At 48.7% G+C, this 19,442-nt stretch overlaps 1 protein-coding gene across 1 annotated transcript in view; it reads right to left on the bottom strand.

Annotated features, from left to right (window-relative positions):
• The window catches only part of LOC128268525 (hemicentin-2), a 108,496-nt gene that overhangs the window by 14,122 nt on the left and 74,932 nt on the right, over positions 1-19,442 (bottom strand). Inside the window, exons 6-7 of the mRNA XM_053005647.1 lie at positions 15,081-15,215; positions 8,490-8,703 (exon numbers count right to left, since the gene is read on the bottom strand). Of these exons, the coding sequence (XP_052861607.1) occupies positions 8,490-8,703; positions 15,081-15,215 (349 nt within the window). The remainder of the gene's footprint in view (positions 1-8,489; positions 8,704-15,080; positions 15,216-19,442) is intronic.

The following is a 19,442-nucleotide window of genomic DNA, read 5'->3' as shown; positions in this document are numbered from 1 at the left end:
GAGGATGCTCTCGGCATGCATGCACCCGATGCTGTGCCAGTATTGGTGGACATCGGATAACAACTCAAAATTGAAATATGAATGCGTTTTTTGACGCTGCTGAGTTATATATAAAATGGTGTCATTTTGTTCTATATGCTGATTTGTATGTAGAGCTTCATTAAAAAGTAGCTCAAAAGGGATCACCGTTCGCAACAAAGTATTCTCGCCGATAATTTGGGCAATCGTTTTAGAAAGAAAACGATTAGCATCGTTGATTTTTGTCTCAATTTAATAATCGTTTACTGCAATTCCTTGTCGCTTGTTGACTGTATTTTGGAAAAAGTAATGTGACACCTTTCCGACGCAGCATGGCTGAGTTTTGAGCTTTCCTCCACGAATCGATCAGAACAGCTACTAGTAAATCATTTTTCGACAGTAGCAAAGATTCCACTTCACGAATTGCTTAGAAAAAAAGGTTTTCCTGACAAACCGGAACACGGCACCGAATCGATTCTGGCTCGCCCCTAGTGTTGCGGTACAATGTAACCGAAGACAGAAAACTTTTAATTTTTCTCAACTTCGCAAAAAGTGCTTTTCGCGGTGGTTTGTGATTCCGGCGCTCTAGCCCCCGGCCCCGGGCGCGGTACTGTGCAATCGAAGTTTGCCAAAGAAGTTAAGTGCACCTTTCCGTGTTCCCCGAGCTTCTCCGTGAAGCGAGTTTGGCAACGCCGCCCAAAAGGATCGGCGTCAATCGGCGCTAGCACACGGACGAATTTTACACCGAGAAAAGTGGCTACCGATTCAGACCGGGCGTGGAACCTCATTTTTTGTTGCTACTTCCCTGGCCGGAAGATCAATTTTGGAGCAAAAAGTTTACGCCGGCGTGGCGGTGATGGCCCGAATCAATATTGACTTTGGCCGTTGCGAAACTTTCGTTCGACTCGCGGCTCGTGCATTATTGTTATTACTTTCATAGTTTCGCCGCCCAGATAGTTGCTCCCCTGGCCCGAGCGCATCCCTTCCGGAAGCCGGCCATTTCCGCCCAGATCCGTTGGGTTCTTTGGCGTTCGTTGGGAAAAGTTTTGCACTCCCTCGGGGAAGAATCGCTTACAGTGCCGGAGCTCTGGCTTTATCTCTGCCACCGGTGGAGTGCACAACTTTTCAACACGTGGGAAATGCGTACAGAAGTTCGACCCTTCGCTTTTCCTTCGCTGGGCCAATTTGGGCAGAAAAGGTAGGCAAAAAAAAGAAAACGCTTGAACTACTCGCCTTCGGTTGAAACATAAAATATTGCTCGTCTCCAGATATCTCCGTTTTCCGTTCGGCGAAATTATTAGCCCCGTTGTGGCCCCGGACACTAAAGCGCTCGTTATCCGCCCGGAAATGGACCCATCAGACCGTGCCTGTCCGGTCGCCGTCTTCTGTTGGCGCGTTGGCCTGGCCGGCACAGTCAGCTTAACGAAACAGGGAGGCCCTCATCCTTACAACATACTGGACAGGCATGTGGCATTATGGGCCGAATGATTGCAATTCGCGCAGCTCGCAAACGGCCAGTTTCGGCAAGTTTCTAGGAATGTCAGATTGCGATGCCGCTACGCCGATGGTAGATAGCACACTTCCGGTAGCGTACGTGTCCGAGTGTGTGTGTGTGTGATGGATGATCGACGGCAGAAATAAGCTCTACATGCTTCTGATGGATTCGTGGCTGCCGGTGCTGCCGTGGGCACCGTGGCTGGCAGGATCGCCAATCATGACGCAATTTTATGGAAAGGTAATCCGCTTACTTTTAAATCCTTCCCCGTTTTTTCGGTTCCCCACCCGCTCCGAACTTAGCTCGGCTGCATATTGCCAGCGGCCCGACCATTCCGCCCGTTCCGGAGTCCGGTTTTGGGACTTTCGAGAACATGTATCACACTACCGGATCGGCATCGTACGATGATCTGTTTACGACAAAACGATGAACCAATAATTGAATCCTGGAACGAAAGCTTCTCTAGGAAAAAATACGGACACGGCATGTGTGCGACTTCCGGGAAGGCTTCGGGGGCCTTCGGTTGTTGACGACGATGATGCGAAAGGGCGTAAATGTTGACATTACGATTACGGTGCCCGTGCCGGACCGGGTTTTTGTAGAACCAGTAGTGGTTCCCGGGGAGACTGGTGGCCAGCATGCTAAAAGTAATGACTATTTGTACATTATTAGAGCGGACAGGGCCGTGTTAGGCATGAAGTGAATGTTTTGCCCTCAAGTGGAGGCGCTGTCAGGGTTCGAAAGGACGTCTTTCGCCTAGAAACCGATGCATCTCTCCGTTGCTAATTTTAAAGTGAGTAAACTTTGAATGTGTAATTTTTACCACCAGTTATTCAAAATTGGCTGTTGGGTTTCGTTTCAAAGTGGAACCTTTTATCGTATCACAAACATCTGCTTCTAATTACGGGTTAACAAAATGCTCAAACTCGAGTGGCCGACGTCGGTGCGCTGATAATTCCTTCATTTCCGAGACCCTGCATAAGTTGGAGAGCACACCCGACCGCACTTCAATTAACCTTCGCACCTGGCGGGGAATGGAAATTAAGATTCGCCGCGTTTACCGGCCATAAACTGTAGAAACCGATTTCCGGTCGGGTGCGGACGGTCGGCCGAAATGAGAACTTGGCACGCAAACCGATCGTCGGCGCCGCCGCCGCGGAGAGTGTATCGCGGAAACGATCCTGTGACTTATCTACCGATCTAAGCACACACACACACACTGTGCCGGATGTCACACCGTGTCCGGACTTCCGTCGCAGGGTGCGCTCGGCGGTTCGCTCCGTTGCTCCGTTGCTGGTCACCGAAAAACTTGCCCGTTGACCTTCTTCGGGCTCTCGGAGCGCCTGAAGTTAGGCACCACGCCCAGCACCCCGTGGATCGTAAGTTGGCGCGATTTCCTACGAATTTCGATCTAATTTCGGAACGACACCGATAAGGCCCGGCACAAGCCGGACGGATGGCCGGGAGATAGGCGGCCACCGCCGACCCGCAGTCGGTATTATTTTCCAATTTGCGCTAATCGCGTTCGCGTTATGCTCGGCGCACTTCCTTCCAGGTTTTGTTTTTCAACTTGGGGCCGGGCCGTGCCGGAAATAGGCCTTATCCTTCCGGTTGGCCGGCAAGTGGAGCGTTTGTTCTTATCGCCGCTAGCCGGTGCCAGTCGATAATTGTGTTTCGTGGAAAATGGCGCAATTCAATAAAGTAATTAATGCGCTCGCCCGGGCGCCCTGTACTTCGCGATTAGACGCGCCACGACACGGGAGCCGCGATAAAACGAAGGTCCTGTTAAGATGAGCAGGCTAAGAGGGATATTAAATTAAACGGTGACGGTGTACTGAACAGCGTGGAATGAAATTTGTCAATCGCCACGATGGTCGGTTTAATTTTGTTCCGGTTTTATGCAAACATTCCGGCGACGGAGCTCGCAGTGGGGCGTCCTCTGAGGGGTCCTTGGAAGACCGGGTACCACCGGACCAGGAACCGCGACAGGAAAAACACTTCCAATCTGGTGCCACACCGGACCAGTGGGAATAAGAAGCTCGTTTTTGTCTTCTTTGCCCGAGCGTATGCCTCCGCTGCTGCTGCACAGGTTGTTCCGGGAACTGAGCCGTGTAAACGCCGTTTAAGGGCGAAGTTGGCGCCGCATCTGCTAAGCCGCCGCCATCAAACCGAACTCAAACATTGCGGCCGGCCATCGGCAACTCGACCATGCTTCGGTCATGCTTTCGTTCTGCTGCAGGACGTGGTTCGCGTTCGCTTTCGGATGGTCAATCTCATTTTGCTTAATCCGGAACGAATGTTCGTTTTAATTAAAACTTGTTGCTACCTCCGTTCCATTAGCACTGCTTTCACCAGCAGAACCGTCCACCACCTATGCTGCGTTGGGCAACGGCCACAGGGCCAACCCTGTGCGAAGCTGAAGCAAAATTCCGGACGTTCCTTCGGGATTCGGGGATCCGTTTAATCAACCCAACCGCCTCGATCCGGGTCCGGGAAGGCAAAGGCACCATCCTCGGGCGGACGGCGGACCAACTTTTCCCAAAACTCCCAAGCGATACAATCACCACCCATCGGCATCGTAATCATTTTCCAATTTTTAAGGTGAAAAAGCTTCAAACCGGGGGCGAGTGTTGAAATTTACTTCCGTCGATTGATTAGCAACGACCGCCGGGGTCAGGGGTCCGGGTTCCGGTCGAGAACCGGAAATTTCGGTGATTGAAAAACCAACTCCTGCAGGGCGCGCGAGGAGCGAAAAAAGAAAATCCATCCCGAGAATCTGGGAACACATTCCGCTTAACGGGATCGGTGTATCGGGGACGCGTAGAAATATTTCGCGATTTTCCCGTCTTTCCCGGACGCTTAGGTTTTCGTCGGACGCTCGCGGCTCAACGTTTGGCCCAGGGACCCAGGACTTTGGAATGTTAATAATTTCTTGTTAATGCCAGCCCATTAAGCAGCTCGTTAGGCCGCTCGTCTGTTTCGATTTTTCACCCAAAAAGTTTTCACCAAAATGCGGGGTAAAACTTTAATTTCCACCATCGGAATCCACGGAGTCCTTCCAGCGGGCTTAATGCGGTCACCATCGTTCGTTCGGTTTCGCGCGATAACGGGCGTAGCGATTCTGAAGTGCCCCGTTTTTTTGTGTTCGTCTGCGCTGCATCGGAGGAATGCAGAAAACTCGTGGATCGCTCTTTTTTTTAATGCCCTGAACCGGAAGCCGCACTCTAATGCAATTTACAAGCATTCCGCACCTTCGCCGCGGGAGGTTTTTCCATGTTTCGCGCGCTGGGCGAATGAAATTGTTAGAAGAAAGTTTCACACTCTGCAGTTCGAGTGCAGTTCGGATGCTCGGGTTTTTTCTTACCCACCGGCCATCGGAGAGATTTCATCGGAATGTTGGAGCGTAGAATGTATACGCCAAACGAAAGGGTTTTTCTCCATTTTTGCATTGCACCCAACGTGCGTTACGACCCGAGGCTCGGTTGAGTTTGTCTTCCGTGAGTTCGTGTCGGGAAAAGAAGGTTCAACCTCAGTTCCACGCGAAGCGCTCCGAACGGGGGCCACGAATGCAAATACTTTGTACTCGAGAACGAGAACTTTTAAAAACAAAGTTCACCAAACCCTTTTCCACTTCAGTCCAGCAAACGCAGACACTAACTTTCTTGTGCGTGTCCATTTCGGCCGGCCAAGCTGGACATCAATTTAATTGTCTGTCCTGCAACTTTGCTCGCTCCAGACAGGATTGTCATTAAGATGACTCACTTCCAGTGCCCCGTTAGCGTACGCTCAGTGGAACCGACTGGTCTAAGATTGTTTCGTAGACCATTTTGCATCGATTGAGTTGCAATGGCCCGATGCGTTTGGTTCGCTGCAGTTCTGGGCAAACAATGCTGCCCTAAGGCAAAACGTCCATTAACGGAAGTAAGCGATTTATACGCTGTGCTTCCGCTTGCGCAAGCAACTGCCCCTGTTCGTGCCACGAGCAGTGGTCACGCAATCAAAGTTTCACGAAATGAGCCACGGTTTGACGTAAGGTGCGAAACGACGTGCACTTTACCGTCGGTGCACTTCCGGAGCAGCGGGTGGAGCACTTTCGACGAGCATTGTGTGATTTATTTGTGCTATCACGGGCACTGGAGTGTTAAAGTAAAGGTCAACTCGAAATCTTGCACACATTGTCGAGTGAAGTACTCGACGGTGTTGCTTCGATGTTATATGCTCAATGTAACGTGAATATGGACAATGATAGGGTTATACGTTTTCCAAGAACATGTGCCGGTGATTATTTTCGACTTCGGGTGGCCAGACCATTTGACAGATGTTCTACGTTTATCGAGCCTTGGTGCATGATAAATTCTTTCCAAATGGCCAAGTCGAAACGAAGAATGTGTTGAAGGCTATTCTTTGAACAAATCTTTCGGACTGTTTAGAAAATTGGAACAAAAGGGAGTCTACTCATTTTTCGGGTTTTAAACGAATAGCCTGATATTGTTTGGCCACAGTAGTGTGTGACTTAAATTGAATTTAGAATTGAAATTAGATACACAATAATTCAAACAGCCCTAATTATAATGAAGCATTTTTATCTCAAAATTCATTCATTCAAATTACATTCATTAGCAACTTATAACAGATTGAAAGATATGCATCTTCAATGTTCAAAGCCCAGTCATTCCAAGCACCACCGAGTTCCTGTTCATGCAATGAAAACATTCGTTCCGAAAGATGTTTTCCAGTGACAAAGTGCTCAAATCTCTGTCCGGCTTTGGTTCACCTGGTCGGCTGAATAGCTCAATCGGCGAATCGATGGCGGGACGTTCACGCCATTCCGCTGCACAGCACTTCCGAAACGTGCGACCATTTCCGGTATCGATCTGTATCCGTCCAAAGCGGAGGAAAACGCAAACATTTGTGTTTGGGATCGGGAGCGGTTCTGCGGTTCTTCACTTCCGTTGCGTGCCTGCCCAAAGTGCCACCACGCGGCCCGGTTTATGGTTCGGTTGGGTTCGGTTGCGTTGACCCGTTCACCTTCTTCCGGTCGTTTGCCCGGTGGGTTTTGTGGGAAACCCCCGGATCGCCAGGGGTGCTAGGATAAATAGCTCCCAGCGAGCCCTCCCCGGGGGAGGGTAGTAACTCAATCCAGGTCCGCGTGAAGGGTTTGGCCGGCAGCTCACTGCCGCAAACTATGATAGCCAAAAAACGACACGGCGAGGTTCGTGGCGAGAGTGGGAAAATTAATTTCCTTCCATTTCGCACGGAAAAGCTCACCCTGGGTGGGTGGGCTTTCTTCACCATCACTCTCGAAGAAGATCAAGTTGTTTCGTAGACCGGGAGCGATTATGGAGTGCGATCCGTCGGTTCTTTCGAAGCATAATGTAGCACGTGTGGCACAGGGAGCGTCTCATGTGCCGATAACAAAATGGATCGGTCAACATAGATTACCCGGCACGTGTAGGCCGGGGGCCCACGGAACCACCTAACCTACGGACGCAGCAGAACGATGGCATCAGCATGTTCGCTGCTGATGATGTTGACCTTCCGGTGTGATTTATTGTTTACTCGGCACACGTGCTGAGCCGAGCGCGAGGATCACCGTGGGGGTCACAATAAAAGCTTTATTGATGCCCAGCGTTCCACAATGTAATCTAATTAGCGTGTGTTTTACTACACGTTTATTCTACGATCGTACAATACACCCGAGAATGCCCGGGTGGTGGTGGTGGATCGCTTTTTCCAGGAAGCCATTTGTGTGTGAGCTTAATATCGTAATTGAAAACACATGCCGGGGATCAGTATTGAATGGCGGCCCGTATGATTAGTGGCAAGGTCAACATAAATCAACATAATTAGGGGATGACCCTTTCGTGCGTAGTTTTGACGGGACGGGCTACTATTACAGCACAGTGTCCCGACGGTGGCATACAACGAAACAAAGCTTTCCTTTTCCACACACTACACCGGCTTTGATGTATTGAAGGCATTCACCTAAATGGATGGCTTTGGTTGAGTTGAGGTAATTTTCTTTTACTTTGCTCCCAGCTAATTGCAGCAAATTCATTCGAAGACACACTCTATCGGTCGGGGCTACCAGTCTGGCTCTGCTACTAACCACCGGTCCTATGTGAAAGAAAAGCTCTCAACTAGCCCCACTAGCCAAACCTGGGAAGGTCCGTGATGCCCCCCCCTGGGTACTACGTAATCTTTAACCTTCACAGTACATCGCCAGGACCGGGTGGGGCCAACGTGGCCAGCAGGACACGAAACGAAACTTTTGCCCGTACCCGAAGTCCCCGGACCTGATGCTGGGTGTGGAAAACTTTCGGGCATAATTAAGTCTCTGAATAGTAATTAGGCGATAAGGTGTTGGCCTAATAAATTTCAACAACTTTGCCCATTCATCAGCAATGGGGTGCCGACGGAGGCGACCGACTCGCCGAGGACAACTATAGTAGCGGCCAGCAATGGCAGCAACGATGCGTTTGCGAGGGCAGGTGTGGCAACTAGCAAGCCCTCCCGGATGGCGTGTCAGCCCGGTGTGCGGAATGTGTGCCGCCGATGGAATGAAGTTGTCCAATAAGTCTCTCGGTCCGACTCGGTGTGGGGTCGAGAGATTTGTTCGATTAGATTACACCCATTTGCTGGATGGATGGACCGGCTCACGGCGGTTTCAGTGCATTACTGGCGGTAGACAGTTTATTCGGACAGTCGAGGACCTCGTCGAGCAACGAAGCAAACGGTCCGCATCTGCATAAATAGAACAGCACGCAGCACGAACCGGTAGATTGGGTGCCCGGAAGCGATCCAATCTGCCGGCCGTTCCGTCAATTCGTCCAATAAAACATAATCAGCGCAGCAGAAATGAGCAAGCAAACTGGGGCTGCCCAGATGATCCTGTCCTGGGGTTGATTGGCAAGAGCGCAGGAAAACAAAAACTCAGGACAGAAAAACGAAGGCGAGGAAAGAAAGTAAGGCTCACCTTTCGACACGAACACGTATATGCTGGCCGGCTCGGTGTTGCTGGCCGAGCAGGTGTAGTTGCCCGAGTCGTTGATCTGCGGCTCCCGGATGATGAGCCGGCTCTGCGTCCGCGGACCGGGCGTCGTTTCGATGCTAATGTCCCGCCTCGAATCGTCGTAATTGATCATCCGATCGTTGCGCTGCCAGTAGACGTACTGTGGCGGTTGTGGACTCTGCCGAAGGACAAAGAAAGGGAAAACAGAAAAAAACGCGTCAATTAATCACACGGCACACGCAATATCCGGCGTTTTGGGTGTGCTTATTTTTTCTTATGTGGTCTCGTCACATTATGTTGTTCAAAAAAACATTGAAAACGTGGCTGAAAGCTCCCAAGTCTTACCTGAAGATGATTAAACCACGAAACCATGTACACATATTACTTTTATTAAATTACGATTCTACGATTGTATTCTAATCGTTAAACAGTTTTTTTATGTTTTGGCTCAGAAAAGATATGAATTGGAGCGGGTAGATTTGAAGATAGCGCCATTCCAACAATAATTACGACTCATAAGTTAGTTACCCACACCGTTGCACCGTTTAGATCCGTCTACTTTGGAACGCAACGTGCGTTCATCGGAAAGTGGTTTAAAAAAGCATTCCGCGTGTGGCACGCGACCTGAACTGTGCTGCTTCGAAGTAGCTTCTTTCGATTGCCAATCTGGCCAGTCTGAAGTGGTTCCTAGTTCCTTTGGCGTCCATTCGCACACCGATCACGCGTTCAATTCCCCTTCGATTCTCCCGTGAGCCTTTGTGTGTGTGTGTGTATGTATAATTGCAATCTTGGGAGCACTTTGGACCACCGTTGGAACACTAGTCGCAGTTATGACTTACACCGTCAATGTGGAACCGTCTCGAAGCTCCGCATTAGGGCTCTCAAAATGGCCATCCAAAAATGAGTATACCATTAATCGATTAAACTGTTCGATGGCAGCCAACACAGTAATGATGCTCGCTGCAATAATGTACAAATGTAAACAATGCTGCCGGTCTGGCTTCCGAGCACGTCGGTGGGAGCGGTTTTGCTTCGGGGATTTCGTTCTGTGCTTCTATTGCTTGTCGTACGTGCCAAACCCACGGCAGCACGGCAACTAAACCCGGTGCTCATTATGCGGCGACGGCGACAAAGGCAGTACACCATTTTCCTACACATCCTTCGGGTGGGTTTCGTCCCTCTAGACAATGAGGTTAGAACCCGGTCGGGCCACCCGGGCGATGGGGAGCTTAATTTCCTGCCCTGAAAGGACACGTTGAATGGAAAATCAATTTCCTCAGCGTTTTCCCCGTTGCGGTGGCTTTTCTTTTTCGGAAGCGAAGAAAATCATTGCGGATGAAGGAAAATGGCACAAAATAATGAAGCAACCACATGAAGCCAGCGGCCACGCTAGCGTTTAACTCTTTCGACGTGAAGCTTTTGCAGCAATCGAGTTTTCGGTTTCGGTTCCGCCCTCGGCCCCGCCGGGATTCCCGCAGCATTCGATTGCTTTGTAATGGCCCCGGGTTTGAAAGTTCGCTCGTTCGCAAGAACGAGCGCCACGCCGGGAGCAAACCGGGAAACGATTGCGTTGCCGTCGATATTGGCGGCGGAACTTCCGGAACGCCCCGCAGCCGCACCAGCCAGCCAGCCAGCGCACCAATAATCGGGAGCAGAATGCTTTGGTTCGCTGATTGTTTCAATTTTATTTCAGAACCAATAGCAACAAAAAAAAACACTAAACGCTGTGGAGAAAACACCCCGGCCCGGAAGCGCGGAACCAATGGGCCGATTTCGAAGCCAAACCATTTCCATAACGACCAGCGAACATTAAGCGTAATTGGAATTCGGACGAAGAGAGGATTCTCTTCTTTCGCGTTTCCGCTTCGCCATGTTTCTCCGGTGTGGTGTTTTCATTCGTCTTGCTTTGGTATTTTAACCGAACACTAACTCCCTAATGGCCGCCGTTCGCACACGTTTCCCCGCGCGGGTTGCCCTTTGCCCGCCGCGCAAGCTTCTTTGAATTTTCCCGAAAACGGGTTACTCAATTTACAGCGTAATTGCTAGTTAGGCGAACGATTCTCTGTTGTCGCCACCAGGCACCAGGTGGCCGGGGCATGAAGTAATCATGTAGTCAATGTTGGCGTTCGTGGAGCTGATTGGATTGTTCACGTAGTTGAAATTTGACGTTTTTGACGGCTCGCACCGCCGGGGCTCGTTCTCGGGGAACTATCGATCGCTCTCCGTGACCACCATAAGAGCTGGTTCCGGTTTTCAATTTGTTGCTTAATTGTTTCGCCCGGGGCGTTCCGGCGTGCCCTTCAGCAAACTCGGAGGCCACTACGGTAACGCTCTATCGACATGTAATGGCTTTTGTTTCAACACTCTCTTAGCGGATATTGAGCATTGAACAGGGTCGTTTCGAAGAGTGGTGTTATAATTTATAGAACTAACAATTCGTTCGGTTCATGAAGATTCCGAAGCTAAAAAACAAACAGCCCATTGAACCTTTGCTGACCGTAGTAAACGTAGTTCAATGGAGCGAATTTAATGTTCTTTCAACATTCATCGAGCTCAGAACGAATGACAATCGAAATTAAACAAACGAGAAAATTGCCGCCCTTTTTGAGCTGAAATAACACATTCCCATATTATCATTAATGGTTCCGTGGAAAGTGCATTGCGGGAAGGAAAATCGATCGACCAGGTAACGAAGCAACCCCCCCCCCCTCGGGCGCATGCATTCGGTGATTGGTGTAAACGAGGTTTTCACCTTTCCACGCCAGGAAATGATTCGATTTTTCATTCGCCCACTTTACGCGGCTGCCGAGGAAATTCGAAGTAATTGCAAAAATGGAGGTGCCTCGTGTGGGAAACACCGCATGCAAGTGAAAACATATTTTAATTAAAAATCATACGAGTGGAAGAGTTGTCTGCTTCGTTGCTGTCGATTCCCGTTACACTTTACATAACTCACCGTGAGCCGGTATCCGGTGCCACGATGCGCAGAAATATTACCATACGTTTGCTCGAAAGCATGTAATATTAGTGTAAATTCAAAATAATTCACAAATACCGCTCCGCCGTTAAGGGGTTGGCAACTAAAAGGAGCACCGAAACACTGGACAAAGCGAACGAATGACTGAGAGTGTTGCAAGGGAGTAAAGCAAGAAGCAGCATGATGGGCAAAGGAAAAAGGGATCCAGTTTCGGGGAAAACGGAAATACCCGGCGCTCGTTTGTGATCCAACACCATCGTCGCGAACGTTTGGTAATGGCCCGCGTTGGCCACCTCACAAGACATGGGTTTTTCTATTACCGGTGCCAACGTTGTTGGCGTAAGTCAGAAACATCGGTGTAGCCTGGCCCTAGTTGGCACATGTCAAGCCACATTCACGTCCGTTGGCATGTGACGCAATTGTGACTGCGGTGGATGCTGGAAAAGCAGAGAAGTTTTTGCATTTCCAATCAGCAAGACAGTCATCGAAATGGTGCACGTGGGTTCTTTGGCGTGATTATGGCTGCCGTTTAACGGTTGGTCCTGCTGCTGAGGTCCTGCTGTGTAGCTTACGGCAAGAAATAGGCCGGGCTGATTGGGAGGGAAATTCGGAAGGTGGCGGAAAACGTAACACACAGACAAGTGGATGTGGGTCCTATATGTTCCGGGTCCGACCAAAAAAAGGCGGACACCGGAAATCGCCGGTCCGGACCAAAGCCGGACGATACGATAAGCCTAATTTGGTGGGCGATAAATTTTGATCGGAAATGGGTGTTGCGCGTTATTTTATCCTATTTCAGTGCGTCTCTCTGTGCGTGTTCGGTATGCTTTGGGTTCGTCCCGAAGGCTGGACATAGGACCACGTAGGTTGGCTTATTACACGCTTGTTCTGGCACCGGTTTCCAGCAGATTGGCTTACATGCTTCATTACAGCATCGGCGTTCGGAGTAGATCTGGGTTTTGGTCGGAAGCCACAGACACCAAGCGCATCAGATCTTAGGATTAGCAAGCGACAAACGAGAGCCTGACAGCTAGCGAAAAAATAATAAATAAAAGCGTCGTGAAATTGATTTTCTGTAAACAGAAGGGCAGGATGACGGTATGATCCATTTCGGGATCGATGATCGATGATCCTGATGAAATTTTCATGCCCAAGGGATAGACTGACTATGATTTTCAATACTTTCAAGACGACCGCTGTTACGCTGGTTGGTTGTAAATTTTTATCACAGATTATCGAAATCGTGCTTAGGGAGATTATAACTTTTTTAGCACTTTAAAAAAATAAATTACAGGAATTGCGCCAACAATTGAATTACGTAGTAGTAATATAATACACGTTCTGGCAACGTATTTTGATAAGAATTGGGATGAGAGATTGGGTTAAGAGATTTCACAACAGAGGCGAGTTTCAACCCGAAAATCCTCAATAATGTATGCATTTCGAATGAACTTACAAGCTGCATTTCTTTTGTTCAAGCATTGTAACTAACGAAAGTCAAACACTGTCGCGCTCTGTTTCAACCGTTTCAGTGGACACTGCGCAAAGAAATTAGTGTGTTCCTTCGGAATGGATCGCTCGTAATGGTTACGTATATTGATTTTTGATGCTCAATATCACCGGATCAGTTTAATCTTCAACCTCGTAATGTTCGAAGTTATCGACCCGGGTTGCCCGGGATGAAGGATGATTGAAAAATGGGATGTTTGACTTTGTTGGATCAAACTGTGAAATATGAATTTCTTCATTACCGGCAGGGACGACGGCCCTTAGGACGGCGATTGCCCTTTTGTTTTATGGCAAACGCCACAAGAAACGGAAAGAAAATCCATATTTCATCCTGCGAACGATAAGGTGCCCAAGGTACGTCGAACCCCTTTTCACGGCCCGGTGCGCACCAAGAAACACCCATGAAATAGTTGGAAAAAAATACTACGTAAAAATATCCCACTGCAATCGAAACTCATTTTATGAACCCGCTGGACTGGTAATAAATATCCCAACACATCCTGCGAGCTCCTTCGACGACCTCACAGCTCCGACCGCCCGAGATTCGGACCACTTTTCGAACGCCATTGTCGTTCGGAGGATCTTTCGACCATCAATTATCGCTTTTATCACTCAATTCACTGCACAACGGACCGGAAGTGGACTATTTCGAAGGATTTCGCTTTTCAGGACACCGGTTCCGTTGTATTTTTCGTTCGGCCACTGCTCATCTACTTCTTCTGCGCGGTCACCGGAAGCGGATCGTTCTCGTTCCGTTGCCGCCGTGGAACGCCGGGCAAGAGGATAATCTATCGCGCAGGAAAGACACAAATGGACAGCGAGTTGAACACCATTCGGGTGAACCATTTTGTTTTCCGTGCTTTGTGAGAAAGGTTCGGTCTCTTTGTTCGTACATTTGTTCGTATCGGTTTTCCGCCAATCCGCGGAACACGCTCAAGAACTGGCCGTTTTGTGCGAGTTATTAAGTTTGTCCCCGTCGTCAACGTCGAGGGCCATTTCCGGTCGGAAGTGCTGCCATCCGGAACCCGGCCGGACGAAAGTATTGAGCAAATCTGCTTTGCTATGACAGAGAGCGTGCGAAGTAGAGAGCTACTCAAACGGCTACTCCGTAATTCGCCCATTTTGACCATCCTGGAAAGGGGAGAACCGAATTTTCAAAGTTTACTGTTTAACTTTCACGGTACGAGACAGTGAAGGATTTTCACAACACCCGGGGAAAAATATTCTCCATTTTTGCGAAGCGTAAAGCACGCTCGTTGGTTGCTGTTTTCTACTTCGAACGTAATCATAATCCTGTCCCGAAATGAGTTCCTGCGGAGTCTGTTGCAACCGTCCCGGGTGATTTATGCTAAGCCTACCGATCCGGTACGCTCGGCGTGCAGTTTGTTACCAGGAAGCGAGGGAAAGTCTAAGCGTACCTCGAAACAGCATTGCTGCATCGTGCGGTTGCCATTCCACAGAGGCTCACAGGACGCGGGCAGCCTTTTCCGGCAGGGGAATTACAAGGCCCAGTAGCTGCTGCGATGGGCAACATACCAGAACGGCACCGAAAAATGTCGGACCGGGCAAGTACTTGGACGTGTCCCGAGAGGAATTTAAGTCACTTTCTCTCCGGCCCGCTTCCACTTCCGCTGCCAGTCTTCTCGCCGCACGATAATCTTATTAAAATAGTTTAACAAGACAAAAAAGAGCGAAAAAGGGGCCAGACAATGTAACAAAACAGGAAGGGTACATTGTGGGTAGCTTAGAGCCGATTGCGGGCCTCTTGAGAGTGTTGAGGAACGAAAATTGAGCCATGCAGCGGTTCTCATCGACATAGATAAAGCAACAAACAGATTTGAAGGCTTGTTCTTCCTTCTTTTTAGTAAAGATAGTACATTTTTATTACCTGAAGTGCGAACAGTGAATCTCTAGAGAGATTTTCCTAGAGAGAGAGAGATGCAAAAGCTGAAACCGGCTGCAATTATGGTTCGGTCTGTGGGCGATGTTTTTTTTTGACGATGACGAACAAGAATTTGTAAAATAAAAATTTACACACAACCACACACACACACAGGTGGACAGCTTACCTTCTCAATTATGCAAACTAAGTTGATGGTTGATCCCATATCCACGTGCAGCTCACCGGATCCGAGAATGAACGCTTCCGGGACGACCACCTGCAGGTTCACGAAGTGCGAAATGATGCCGGTCGGTGTCGAAACCTATGAAGGGGCGGAAGGTCAAAATATGATAAAATATGGAATGTTACTTGTTGTGAATATGTGAATATGGAATGCTTTAAGTATTACAGCTTGTTAGGCAGATATTCAAACAATTTGTTTTTCACAAACGTTTTTGAATCTTAGATGTTTATTTTTAGCTTTTTTGCTAATCATTATGCATTTTGCTGTTGGTTCGTTTGTAGTTTACAACGAATGATAGGAACTACTATAGTAACACGCAAATTATGTTATCCGATAAAGTAGCATTGCAAACGCTATGTTGTTGAGCTCTACCGATGTATGTAGGCATCGTTTTGAAATTGGATAATTGATCAATTCAATCATTGTTCAATCCAACAAAAACTGCGCTGAGCTTAGTAAACGATATTGATAAGTTGAAAGTTTGTAACGCATGACCAGAAGTGTGAAAAATTAGTTGGTTGATTCAAACCTTGCCTAACTTTAACGTGCGGCTATGCTTGAATCTCGACTTGAACAGTTTCCATTCAAAATTATCCAACGTTATTTGTACAAAAATACTTGACAGAAAACAAAAACATGGGAACGGTTTTAAGCCTGCCACTCCAGAGACCGGTCGCGGATTGAATAATTTCTCAATCTTCTTTCTCGTTCCAGAGCAAGAACACCGTTCTTGAGGCAGGCGACCTGAAACAACTCCGCCGCTGGGTAATGCAATTCGGCAAGTGTCAGAGCGATAGTGCTTCGGGACGGAGTAATCTATGGGCCCCGATCGTGGAACAAGCAGCACAGGAAGTAGCTGCTCACCGGACCGTGCTTGTCTGCAGTGCACAACAATAACAAATTTGTGTTCCATTTTACAGCAGCCCTCGGGGGGAGCCAGGAACAGATCCCTGTCAGGCTTCCGTACAACCCGGCGAACGATGGAGCTCTAGGAAGGAAGACGTTGCTGTTCACCACAGGGATACAGAGAGCGAGAGAGAGACAAAGAGAGAGAGAGAGCGCGCGAGCGAGAGAGAGAAAGATTTAAGTTGTAATGCCATCCTGGATGAGAGGTGACGTCGGTGAACATTTCCTTATTTTCACTTGCACCTGTAAGCTGCGCGGTGGCAGGAAAGGACAGTCAGAGTGGGGGAGTAAGCAGGCAGAAGAAAGCATCCGAAAAACCCTATTACTCGCCCATGTTGAAAGATAGCTTTCGCCGGGGATCATGCATATTCCGTACTGCGGTGCAATGCATCAGCAATGAGAGAGAAAGAGCCGTAGCATAATTTATGTGCGAACGTGATTGAAATACGATGGGCGTAATACTGCGCGGCCCGGCCGGAAGGTTGCAGAGCATCGGGCACCGTCGGGACGCCCGGTTTAATAGGCAAGCCATTTTGTGGTGAAGATGTTTTGCCGTCGTGGGATTTCCTCGAAGCATACCGAAGACGGCGGAGTGCCGTGGTAGCAGTAAGCCTACTGTGCCTTTCTTCGGTCATTGTTTATGATATGATCTCTGGAGGACTTATGAACTACTAATGAAGTCGACCGATCCCTTCATTGCATCGAACGCTGCATTGATCGGTGGCTGGGGTGAGCATACGGCTTCCGAGGTCCGGACCTTGCGTTTTCGAATAAGTAATAATACTAAGTGATTCCAGGAACTACAAATCGAGCACCGGATTATGATTTATGAATCGTATCGTAACCAGGCAGAGATTGTCCTGTAGTATTTATGGCTCTCGAGACGAGCTGGACCCTTAGCTCTCGGGTGATTTCTTCGAAGAGCACCGGTTGGTATTTAGTTGGGCAGATCAGGGCATTAGTCGGAGGTGTCTCGGACCGATGAAATGGGAAATTTACATAAACTGCGACACATGCTAGAAGCCAAACCGGGAAATGGGTTCATCCCGGTCCGTTGTTTGAAACGAAAGCCAATCATCCACTTCTTGTCATGGACAAAGATGCACCACGTGATCCGGCAGGATTACACGGAGCTTGAGGATTTTATAATAAAGTGTCGTTTTAAGGCGGTGTATGAATTATTGGTATTAACTTTTCAATGCCAATTTATGGTTGAGCGATGCTTTGCACGATTTCAAAGTGGGACGAATCTTTTGGGATTTGATAACTGAATATCGCACTAAATAAAATATAAGTGTACAGAACGTAAAACTAAAGTTTAGCAACCAAGTCCAGCAGGGCAAGTCTAGTAGCGCCTGAAAATGACAATTGGCACACCAGTCCTTAAGACAGCGTGATTCAAAACCTTAAGTGTCACAAGATTACGTTTGTTTTCTTCAACATGCTTGAACAGAATAACAATGTTGAACAAGGGAAAACAGTGTCCCCGCCGGTTGGTTGGCATCCTGATGTGTTTCTTTCGTAAATAAAGTAAACAGAACCAACCATACGTCGAGAAAAACGGACTGACCGTTGTATTGTTGGCCTCAAACAATGGTGTTTTCCGCATAACTTTCGTGCGGCACTTCCTTTGTCGCTGGCAGTCGCTGCCGGCTGCGACCGTTGGTTTCCATTGTTTTTGATGACCTCCATTCACGGGGTGGTTAGATTGTGCAATTTAGTATAACCTTTATGAAAATGGCTTTCCTCCGTTTTTACTCCAACCGGGTCGCGTGAGTCCGACTCCAATGTTCCCATGATTGATTCGGCCATCAACAACATCAACATGCTGCTGTCCGTAAACGGTGGCGTTCGCGCTAAGGAAACCCTCGAGACGCGCGTGTGGTCCTCGGGCAGCGCTTGAAGGCACTGCCCCAGATTGATTGGACACCTCGCTCTCTGTGTGTGTGTGTTTGAAAAGGGTGCATCCTCGAACCAAAAAAAAAACGCGACGCTGAACGAAAATTGTGCTTCCGCTTGATGCTGGCACAACAATGTCAGCTTTGTCCGTGCTTCATTATGTGGTATGCTGCTGCTGCTGCTGCTGATGCTGCCGCTGCTTTCCCACCATTCCGGCCGATGGTCTTTCTCGCACAATAGACACAGCTCCCGGTTCAGCTCGTCCCCGGCTATTGCGCGTATCGCCAGCAGTCGTCCAGGCAGCGCGCCGTTGCCGCGCTGGTCGTCGATTTGTTCGCATAATGAAAAGCTCGAGCTCGAAACCACATTGACTGCAGCAACATCGAGGCCGCCGTTGTTGGGGATTTTCGCCGATAGAACAATGGCCGTTCCTGGCACGGATCGCAATCGCGGTGCGCAAGGACCCGGAACACAATCGTTTGGCGCAGTTTTCCCGACGCTTTTCCGGAGGCGCCCCATCTCGCTCCGTGGAACGGAAGAGACCCGGAGGAGCTTGTTTTGCAGTAGGTTGCGTTGGCATTTTTGTTTTCCACCGCGCCTCCCGCGCGTTATGCAGCTTTTCTTTGCCAAAGGATGCAGTTTCTCTTCGCTTGGGGACCGCTCTCTGAAGGGGAAAATGCACACACAAACACACGGCCGTAAGGGGAAAAATCAACAGCCCCGTTTGCGTTGATGATGATGGCGCGGCCTTCCGGGAGTGCGGGTGGCAACAATAATATGTGCAATAGCGCCACCAACACCAGTGCACCATGGCGCACGGAGCGGTTTTCCACGCAGCTCTGGCTGGGGTTGGTGTTTTGCAAGTTTCAAATTCAGCGGCATGTTTTTCGCTCACAAAATTCCACAGATTCATTCCGGGAAGAATTTTTTTATTGGGTCAATTGAAAAGTATTGCCAGGGTTTTGAAACAGGAACAGGTTGGGATTTCGGTCATGATATTATCTTTTTGTCTTGCCTCGTTCAAAGTCTGTCGGATTACTAGCACCACCGCAACATTGCTAGAGAATGTCTAGACTAGTTTTAAGGAAAACGGGTTGTCGAAAACCTCCTCCTTAAAATAAATTTGCTTTCATTTTCAAATTGCATCCAATTAAGTGTAAAGATGAAATGGGATGAAAAAGAAAATCGTCGTAACTTTCGGGTCACCCTAATACGTTACGCTGAAGAAGAATCGCCGTGTGCTTAGAAGAGCTGAACCAGTGGCGCTATTTTGCATTTTCTTTCACCGCCACCGCCACTCAACTTAGTCAAACTCACCGCCAAATGGGTGTTGGTGTGAGCCGGAGCCGTTTTCTTAAACAGAGAACACACACCGTACACCACAAAGACTCCGCATCGCGACAGCGGCCAGGGATTTTCTTTTATGCTTTTCGCCCCTTTTTGAACAAAAAAAAAATTACTCTACTTCGCCTGTGACTGATGCTGCGGTCGCCTGTTACT

The sequence above is a fragment of the Anopheles cruzii genome, chromosome 2 (genome assembly GCF_943734635.1).
Source record: "Anopheles cruzii chromosome 2, idAnoCruzAS_RS32_06, whole genome shotgun sequence".
Taxonomy (NCBI): Eukaryota; Metazoa; Arthropoda; class Insecta; order Diptera; family Culicidae; genus Anopheles; species Anopheles cruzii.
The sequence above is the reverse complement of the archived record's forward strand: the minus strand, read 5'-3'. Positions and strand labels throughout refer to the sequence as shown.